The 10,164-nt window shown below is 47.1% G+C and overlaps 1 protein-coding gene across 1 annotated transcript in view; it reads left to right on the top strand.

Annotated features, from left to right (window-relative positions):
- The first annotated feature begins 7,108 nt into the window (after positions 1 to 7,108).
- Positions 7,109 to 10,164, top strand: part of SHCBP1L (SHC binding and spindle associated 1 like) — a 45,355-nt gene continuing 42,299 nt past the window's right edge. The window contains exon 1 of the mRNA XM_025430037.3: positions 7,109 to 7,582. Coding sequence (XP_025285822.1) covers positions 7,124 to 7,582 — 459 coding nt within the window. The 5' untranslated portion in view covers positions 7,109 to 7,123. The remainder of the gene's footprint in view (positions 7,583 to 10,164) is intronic.

Here is a 10,164-nt window from a genome sequence, read left to right as displayed (position 1 = left end):
CAGGGAGCTCAACTTTGGACTCGATCCCGGATCCTGGGATCACACCCTGAGCCAAAGGCAGGCACTCAACCACTGAGCCACCCAGGTGCCCCAGTATGTCATTCTTTTAATAGCCAAATAATATCCATTGTGTGGATTATACCACATTTCCTTTTTCTGTTTATCGACTGATGGATGTTTGAGTTCTTTTCATTTTTTAGCTATCATAATGCTCTGAACGTTCTTGTGCAAGTTTTCCTGTGGATGTGTTTTTTGTTTCTCTTGGGAATTCTACTTTAAAAATGTTTATTGTCTATCTCCCTATCCAGAAAGCAAGCTCAGAGATTTTGGTATATTTTGTTACATCCCCAGCACCTAACACCATGCCAGCACAAAGTAGGTGGATGACTCATATCTATCAAGTGAAAAACTGTTCTCCTCTTTTCTCTTTGCTAAATGAAGTCCCTCAGGTCCTCTTAATTCCCAACTCTTCCCCTAAATTTAGGTTAGTCATCACTAGGAGAAAAGGAAGGTGAATCCTCCTGGTGTCTCTCCCGTACATCTGCCCAGTCCCAGAGCTGGTTTTATTACGCTCCAGCCCCTATTTCAATCTCTGTACTTTTATTGAATAGACATGTCTACTCCTGACCCAAAGTCCCTACTCCAGAAAATAATGAAAGCTCAAGGAAACTGAGTCTGGGTGGATCTCTGAAATGTCAGTGACTCTTACTTATTCTTTTTTTTTTTTTTTTTTTTTTTTAGATTTTATTTATCCATTTGAGAGAGAAGAGAGAGAGAGAGGCTGAGCAAGCACAGGAGCAGGGGGCGGGGCAAAGGGAGAGGCCGACTCCTTGCTGGGCAGGAAGCCTGAAGCAGAGCTCCATCCCAGGACCCTGAGATCTTGACTTGAGCTGAAGGCAGACGCTTAACTGGCTGAGCCACCCAGGCGCCCCGAGTCTTATCTATTCTTGCTTTGTCTATGGCCAGGTGTTGTTACTCATCAGTGCTTTGCTCTTTCCCTCTAAGAGCAAAAGAGGAGAAAAAAAAAATCCCAACGACTTAATTAATGTTCAGGGATTGGAAGACTGAGTTTATAAGCCTACTTTCTGCTTCACAGTGACCTAGGAAGAAAAGAAGTTTTAATCAGAAATATTTTTCAGATAGACAATAATGAGTTCTAATTTTTAAATAAGCTGTTGTAATTTAAATCATGTGTGTATTGGAGACAGCCTCTGGATTTAACTTAGAGCTCCCCAGATAGCCCCACCTGAGGAGAATAAAAGCCTGTGCATATTCACATTAATTTGCAGAATTTTTTAAAAAATTTTTATTTATTTATGATAGTCAGAGAGAGAGAGAGAGAGAGAGAGAGAGAGAGAGAGAGAGGCAGAGGGAGAAGCAGGCTCCATGCACCGGGAGCCCGACGTGGGATTCGATCCCGGGTCTCCAGGATCACGCCCTGGGCCAAAGGCAGGCGCCAAACTGCTGCACCACCCAGGGATCCCATAATTTGCAGAATTTAACCCACATGCTAAAATAAGTTCTGCAATGGACATAAAAATGAGTAGACCTGATCCTGGGTGAGCATCAAGGAAGGAGCATCCTAGGGGACAAGGAGAACAGATACACATTTCAAGTTAGAAAGTGGAAAAAAATATTTATTACACTCCTATAGTGATACAAGTTACTAGTTATGTGCCAAGGACTGTGCTAAGTACTGGGGTTAAAATATATCTGTCCCTACACATGAAGTGTTTTCAGTGTTTATAATACTGTGCAGGAAGTACTCTGAGAACACAGGGGAGAAAAAGGTTAGTTCTGATGAGGGATGTATATTGGAATCTGGCCCAGGAGAATGTTGACAGAGACAAGCAAGAAAGACATTTTAGGTGAAGAAAACAGCATGAGCAAGGGAGGACAATGGTTACTGGTCATTGTATCCCTGGAAACAAGAGATAAAGATACCCAGGACATCAGATTTCTCAAGTTCAATTCTGCAATAGCCAGGCATCCTCTTCAAGGTCTTTGTGAGAGATAAGACAAGGCCATCAGGTTTTGGCCACAAAACCCAATGTGGAAACTAGCCCGTGTATGCAGGAACCACAGACTCTCGTGTACCACTGAGGCAGGCCTGAGTCCTCCTAGTGCCCACACTGCCAGGCAGCAGCCTGCCCTCTGCCTGGGGCCCTGCTCAACAATCAACCTCAAGTATTTTACCGCTTCAAAGGGAAGGAAGAGCCAATTCAAGGAAAAGCCTCCAAAGGAAAAAGAGGGAAGATGAGTTTTTCCACCCCAAGAAACAGAACAGAGCTGGCCTCATTTAACACCCAGGACTTGCTAATTAGAATCACTAATCAAATGCAAGAATTGTTTTAACTGCTGTGAGCTAGCAGAAGCTGATTTAACACTGATGGGGTGTGCCTCAGGCACTACTTAAACAGCAAAATACCGAGGGCCCAGAAACTCCTTACCACAAACTGTTATTTAAGTCCCATTTTACTGGCAAGGAAAAGACCTTAAGGAGGGGGAGACATTTACGTCATAGTCAAGCCATAGAGCCCAGGCAGTCTGGCCAGAGTCCATGCTCTTGACCTTTCATTTTACAACATGACTTCACCAAAGAAATGAATGGAGAGAAAGTGCTGGAGGAGAAGAAGGCTCAAAGACAGGAGCCTTGTGAGATCAGCTACGACAACACTCAGAAACTTCTCAAGTTCTCTGCCTAGCTCCATTTCTCAAGTCCCTTGAGTTCCAGCCTTGGGGAGAGGTGGTTAACACTTTGTATGGTTTCCCATCAACACCCAGGCCTAACACTGATGGACTTCTAGACAATAATCTCAAATGCTAGACTCACACTGTGTTCTAGGCCAAGGGCTCTGGTGAGTCAGCAACAAGTCCACTTTGGTAGAGTTCTGTTCTAGCTTAAATGGCAGTCTGAGAACTGTGTGTAGTGGATACGATGGTTTCCTGACTTAATCCTTTTTTTGGAACCAGGACATTCATTCTCCTGGATGCTGGGAGTGTTGGCTGCTGAAAACTCACATTTAAATCCCTCTGTGGGAGTCACTCTCAGCCAAAATGTGCTGCTGCTACTACACATTGATTAGAATGTCCAGAACACCAACACCACCAAATGCTCGTGAGGATATAAAGCAACAGGAACACTCATTCTTTGCTGGGGGAAACGCAAACTGGTACAGCCACTTTGGAAGACAGTCTGGCAGTCTCTTACAAAAGGAGTTGCCACGTCAAGGTAAGGCCTCTCTCTGTGGGCAATTCACTTCCAATAACTGGAGGATGCATGGATGTATAAAGGCCCACCTCTTGCCATAACTCTAAAGGGCCACCCTAGTCCAGAGCTTCCAGTAGGAATGGCTGAGAACTCTGCTATAAACACATCACAGTTCTGTAGTTCTCTTTGCCCACTCCTGATTCCCTCATTCCCTTATAGATGATGTTCCCAAAAGCACCTCCCCCACAAAATTCTCTTTATGCAAATCATTGCCTCAGGTCCTATTTCCCAGGAGACCCAACCTAAGACAAATGGTATGGAAGCAGATCATAAAATGACATGTTGGAGCCGAATCATCTTCTAGCCAGCTATCAATGAGGACGCTGTCATTGGTGGTGAGTGGAATCCTAATAGTTCCCAGCAGGCTATGCCGGTGCAATTGTCAAAACTTCCACTGTGGGTGAAAGGGAAGAGAATGCACTGGTGGTGCAATGTCAGGAGTTTGAGAAGTTTGGTGGACATAGTAATTATAAGGCCCATGGAATCAATTGTGTCTTGCTGAGCATTATGTATTTACTGGCACAAGACAAAGACATGCTGAGGTAACCAATTTTTTTTTTTTTTTTTTTTGAGGTAACCAATTTAAGGTGAAGTGTCAAAGCCAGGAGGCCTCCATTGCAGCACATAAAGAGATTTGTTTCCAGCTGAAGGGCAGAAAAAACTTGAGCTCCAGGTTTTTTATAAGAGTAATGGAGTTCTAGGGGTGCCAGGGTGGCTCAGTCAGTTAAGTGTCTGCCTTCAGCCCAAGTCAGATCTCAGGGTCCTGGGATTGAGCCCCACATTGGGCTCCATGCTCAGCAAGGAGTCTACTTGAGATTCTCTCTCCTTCTCCCCTCCCACCACTTGTGCGTGCTCTCTTTCTCTCTGTCTCAAATAAATAAAATCTTAAAAAAAAAAAAAAAAAAAAAAGTAAGGGAGTTCCAGAGAAGATTGAGTTCTCAGGCGCAGGATTACTAAACCGGTCAGGCTCTGATTGGGAAGGAGAGATCCTGAGATCTGGTATGAAGACATCCTGTTTGATGCACTGGGAGATACTGAACCCCCAGAATCCCCTGAGCCCCCTGAGCTCACTACTCTGCATTAAAGGCTAGAGTCCCCCATGCTTACAGATGATACATAGGTTTCTGCCTTGGAAGACTACAGGCAACACCCCTGAAGATCTACCCGCATCCCCTCCTGGCCACCAATCCAATAAATAGCGTTAAGAGACAACATAACCCAGCCAGAGATGCACTGGGTCCCCTAAGAGAGCATGAGGACTGGCCAACATGTACTGGCATGACCTGGGAAAGTTTCTGCGGGAATCGGTACTGAGGGTGTTAGATCAGAGAGTAGAATATAAAGTTGGGTAAGGAAGCATTTCTCAATAGGGTTAGAATTCAACTCATTTACATAACATATGTGACCCTCCGCGAGGCAGCTTTTGTATGTCTCTCCAACCTGAGGTTTTGTCCCAGTTTGCTCCTTCTTTTTTCAGTCATAACAAGCTACCTAGACCAAGTTATTTTACCCTTCTGTAAAATCACTAACGACTCTCTCTGCCCGGAATGTTTATCCTACTCCATCTCCTACCCTATCCCAGCCTTAGGTGCCTATAGTCTACTTCTATTTCATAACACAGCCCATCTGGAAATTATATCTGCTAATGGAAGTAGAAACTCATGAACATCCTTTTTGGGAAACAACTTGGCAATACTAGCAGCCTGAAAATGTTTACACATCCTGACTTAAGAATCCCACTTTTTGCTGGGGATGAGGGTGGGGGATACAAAATATAGGCAAAACTTATGCACAAATATATAAAAATGGCATATTATCATAAAAACTAATGTAACCCAAACATCTGAAAGTATGGGTTTATGGAAATTATATCCATACAAAGAAATTGTATGCAGCTATTGAAAATAACATTTAAATAATTTGTAATATGAAAACATTTATCCTAAATAAAAGACTACACTAAAAAGTTAATATGATATAAACTATGTAATAATGTGATAGGAAAAAACATCGAAAGAAAATGCTCCAAAATCTAACAGGATTTAGAAACAGCATTTCTGAATCCAAAATGCTTATTGCCAAGCATTGGAAGTACAATTGTTTTAAATTTTCTTCTGTTTCAAAACAGCACAGATATTGCTTTCATAATCCAGACTCAGCTTATGTACCACTTCTGGCAAGAAAGGTCTCTTTTTCCCCATAACAGGATTTTTTTTTAAATTTTTTTTTAAATTTTTTTTATTTATGATAGTCACAGAGAGAGAAAGAGAGAGGCAGAGACATAGGCAGAGGGAGAAGCAGGCTCCATGCTCCGGGAGCCCGATGTGGGATTCGATCCCGGGTCTCCAGGATCGCGCCCTGGGCCAAAGGCAGGCGCCAAACCGCTGCGCCACCCAGGGCCCATAACAGGATTAAAGTACATGTATACGCTTGCAATATATAAATATTAAATCAGGGTCTCTACCAAACACAATCATCTATCGACCTATCTGCAGTCTTCACCAAGACTATGAGAATAAGAATTATTCTTATTTCTAGAACTTTAGCATCTGTGCATTGCCTAGCACATACCAGGTTCCTACCTGTTTTTGTTTTTGTTTTTGTTTGGGAAAGAGGCTGTTGTTTGTAAACTTTCAACTAGGACAAATGGTCTCTGTTAATTCTGAATCTAAGAATGAAAAAAACCCCAGACTTTATTTAAAAACACACACACACACACACACCTTTTTGGAGAAATGCTAGACTAAATAGATTTTACTTTCGGTGAGTGAAATCTGTGGCTAGTACCATTTTAAACAAAATCCAGGACTCCTGACCAAAGGCATAAACTTAGGGTCAAAACGTGATAAATGTCGTAATTATTCCCTGACATTGAAATGAAGACTAATATTTTCCCCAAAATAAACTCAAAATGTAACACAGTGTCCTTCCAGAGGAGCGTGAAGGAAGGCAGGTGTTTTCCCAGCGCTGCTCTCTGTGGCAGCTGTTGGCTCCCACGTAGCACTGTCACAGCGAGGGTGTAAACAGAATTCGTTCCAACTGGCTCCACGCACACTTAATAGTCATCCAACAGAAACCGGGGGGCTCACTCCTTCTCCAAAATGTATTATCTTGAGCCGACCTCTATTGTGAGGGAATTCGGAGTTTGCACACAGTCCGCCCAGCTGGAAATCGGAGTCCAGCTGAGGAGTTACATAAAGAAGAGTCTTTAAGGGGAATTTTGAGCAGCACAACAGGGACCTGAATGTAGACTCACCTACCGTTTTTGGCACAAAGTGGCGTGTTCAAAATGGAAAGGTGGTTTTATATCGGGAGCCGTGTGGATAGGCCGGGGGAAATCTAGGTGGCCGCATTTGTTCCTGGAGGTCCCTCGTCGGGGGCAGAGGGTGCCAGCCGCCAGCTCCAGGGTCAACCCAAGGTTCTCTCAGATGGCGTCCGGGGGTGCAGGAGTGCGGCACGGCCACCTGAGGGTGCCTCACAAGCCCCCTGAGGACCGCGGGGCCCCGGGGCAGAATTGTCTCCAGGGGGTGCCGAGGGCAGCGGCGGGGCGTTCTGGCGGGGCCCTGCCCGTGCGCGCCACCTAGTGGGTGCGCCGCCCTGAGCGCCACACCCCCCCGCCCCGCGCCCCCACCCCTCGCCCTCCATCCCCTCGCTCCCCCAGCGCCCCCACCCCCTCGTCCCCCACGCCCTCGTCCCCCACCCCCTCGCCCTCGCCCCCTCGCCCCCCGCCCCTCGCGGGCTGCCGCCCCCCGCCCCCGTCCCCGGCCCGCCGCCCTCGAGGCCCTCCCTGCACGTGGCGGGCTCCGCGGGCTCCGCGCCTAACGGCCGCAGCGGGGCCTCGCGGGCGGGGAGATGGCGTCGGCGGCGCGGCCTCCCGAGCCGGAGGAGTCGGTCGGAACCGGCAGGCCCGGCAGGCGGGGCGCCCAGGGACTCTCCGCGCCCCCCGGGGACTCGCTGGCGGTCGGGACCCTGAGGGGCGCCGCGGCCCCGGCGCGGTCGGTGGTGGCGTCCCCGCGGCCCGGGAAGGGGAAGGCGGGCCGGGAGGCGGCGCGGCGGCGGCTGCAGCTCCCGCCCGCCTCTCAGGCCGAGGGCCGGGCCGCGGGGGCCGCGGGGGCCGCGGGGGCGGAGGAGGAGGAGGAGGAGGAGCAGGCGGCGGAGGCGGAGGAGGCGGAGGAGCCGCCTCTGTCGGTGCCCCAGGAGGAGGAAGAGGAGGCGCAGCCGCTGCCCCCGGTCTGCGTGTCCCCCATGAGGGGGATGTGGCGCGACGAGAAGGTGGTGCTGTACTGCGACCAGGTGCTGCAGGGCTGCAAGGTGAGGGTTACCGTTGCCTTGTGGCAGCCCTGCTGGAGCGGTTGCTGCGCTTTTGGCAGCTTCCAAGGGGTGACAATCTGATCGGTGATGGATCAGTTATCAGTGCCCAGGGTTGCCTCCTGGATCCATAGGCCTCATCAGTGCCCAGGGTTGCCTCCTGGATCCATAGGCCTCATCAGTGCCCAGGGTTGCCTCCTGGATCCATAGGCCTCATCAGTGCCCAGGGTTGCCTCCTGGATCCATAGGCCTCATCAGTGCCCAGGGTTGCCTCTTGGATCCATAGGCTTCATCAGTGCCCAGGGTTGCCTCCTGGATCCATAGGCCTCATCAGTGCCCAGGGTTGCCTCTTGGATCCATAGGCCTCATCAGTGCCCAGGGTTGCCTCCTGGATCCATAGGCCTCATCAGTGCCCAGGGTTGCCTCCTGGATCCATAGGCCTCATCAGTGCCCAGGGTTGCCTCCTGGATCCATAGGCCTCATCAGTGCCCAGGGTTGCCTCCTGGATCCATAGGCCTCATCAGTGCCCAGGGTTGCCTCTTGGATCCATAGGCCTCATCAGTGCCCAGGGTTGCCTCCTGGATCCATAGGCCTCATCAGTGCCCAGGGTTGCCTCTTGGATCCATAGGCTTCATCAGTGCCCAGGGTTGCCTCCTGGATCCATAGGCCTCATCAGTGCCCAGGGTTGCCTCTTGGATCCATAGGCTTCATCAGTGCCCAGGGTTGCCTCCTGGATCCATAGGCCTCATCAGTGCCCAGGGTTGCCTCTTGGATCCATAGGCCTTATCAGTGCCCAGGGTTGCCTCCTGGATCCATAGGCCTCATCAGTGCCCAGGGTTGCCTCCTGGATCCATAGGCCTTATCAGTGCCCAGGGTTGCCTCTTGGATCCATAGGCCTCATCAGTGCCCAGGGTTGCCTCCTGGATCCATAGGCCTTATCAGTGCCCAGGCTTGCCTCCTGGATCCATAGGCCTCATCAGTGCCCAGGGTTGCCTCTTGGATCCATAGGCCTCATCAGTGCCCAGGGTTGCCTCCTGGATCCATAGGCCTCATCAGTGCCCAGGGTTGCCTCCTGGATCCATAGGCCTCATCAGTGCCCAGGGTTGCCTCTTGGATCCATAGGCCTTATCAGTGCCCAGGCTTGCCCTTGCATCGATAGGCCTTATCAGTGCCCAGGGTTGCCTCCTGGATCCATAGGCCTCACCAGTGCCCAGGTTTGCATCTTAGTTTTCTCATTTAACGATGTATGCCCACACATAAGGATGCGATGACTTAGCGGTGACTTTGACCTGACAGTACTGCACAGGTCTACACGGGATGGCTGTGGAATCCTGTTTCGTATACAAGATAACGTACCTTGTAACACTCTGTAGAGCAAATACCAGATGTTTCTAGCCTATTTTTAAAAAAAATTATAGTGGAAGAATATGTGTATAAAGATATTGGTTGCAATGATATTTGTTAGAATTAAAAATTAGACTCCTGAGTGGCTCAGTGGTTGAGGGTCTGCCTTCGGCTCAGGGCGTGATCCCCTTCGGGAGTGGAGTCCTGCATGGGGCTCCTTGTGAGGAGCCTGCTTCTCTCCCTGCCTATGCCCCTGCCTCTCTGTGTCTCCTGAATAAATAAATAAATAAATAAATAAAATCTTAAAAAAAAAATTAGAAACTAAATTTCTGACTGTGGGGATAGTAAAGAATGTGTGGTGGTGGCATATAGTGGAGAGACCCAGGCAGAGTAAAAATGAGGTTTTCAAGAACGTTAGTTATGCTTATCCTTTAAGGTTAAAAAAAATGCCCCAGGAGACAAAACCAAATATGATTTATATGTATGGATGAATACATACATAGAAAAGTGACTGGAAGGAAGTAGCAACAATGGTTATTTTGGCTGTCAGGATCAGAAGTGGTTTTGGTTTTCCTTACATTTTGTGCATTTCCTTACATTTTCTGCAGGTGAACTGTATTTTATAATTGGATGAAAAATTTTTTAAGAACACAGTTACCATAAAACTAGGACAGTATCAATGGCCAACTTATATCTGATACTGAGAGTTGGAGGAGATGAAGTCTCCAAAACGCAACTGAAAAACGTTTATGTAAATTTTTGTGCCATTAATCAGACAGGCTCTTAAGGACTGTGTTTCACAATAGCTTACATTATTATCCTTGAGGTAGCTGGATTTAAATTTTAAAAATCAAATGGGCAGTATTTGTTGAATGCTTAGCATGCTCATTTGTTTTATACAATGAAGTGCTATTTTAAATTTTTATGTAGTGTTTTATTTTTTTTATTTTTTTATGTACTGTTTTAAATGGTTATTGTATCTTTAAAGTTCAGAAAAAATAATTGCTGTTTTTAAATATGATAATTACTATTTTTTAATGTATAATTACAGTTCTTTCTCCTCAGTGGATTAATAAAACAAATTACTTAAATATAAATAAGTACATGTCTTAGCACTGAATTACTCTATTGAGTGTATGGATCTCTTTTAAGTTTTTAATGTTTATGATATTTTCCAGCAAACATAGATTCAATTTATAAAAGTATATAATTTTATACAACTTACCTATATTTTTTCTTTT

The sequence above is a fragment of the Canis lupus genome, chromosome 7, assembly GCF_003254725.2.
Source record: "Canis lupus dingo isolate Sandy chromosome 7, ASM325472v2, whole genome shotgun sequence".
Classification (NCBI taxonomy): Eukaryota; Metazoa; Chordata; class Mammalia; order Carnivora; family Canidae; genus Canis; species Canis lupus.
This window is presented reverse-complemented; position numbering and strand designations above follow the sequence as displayed.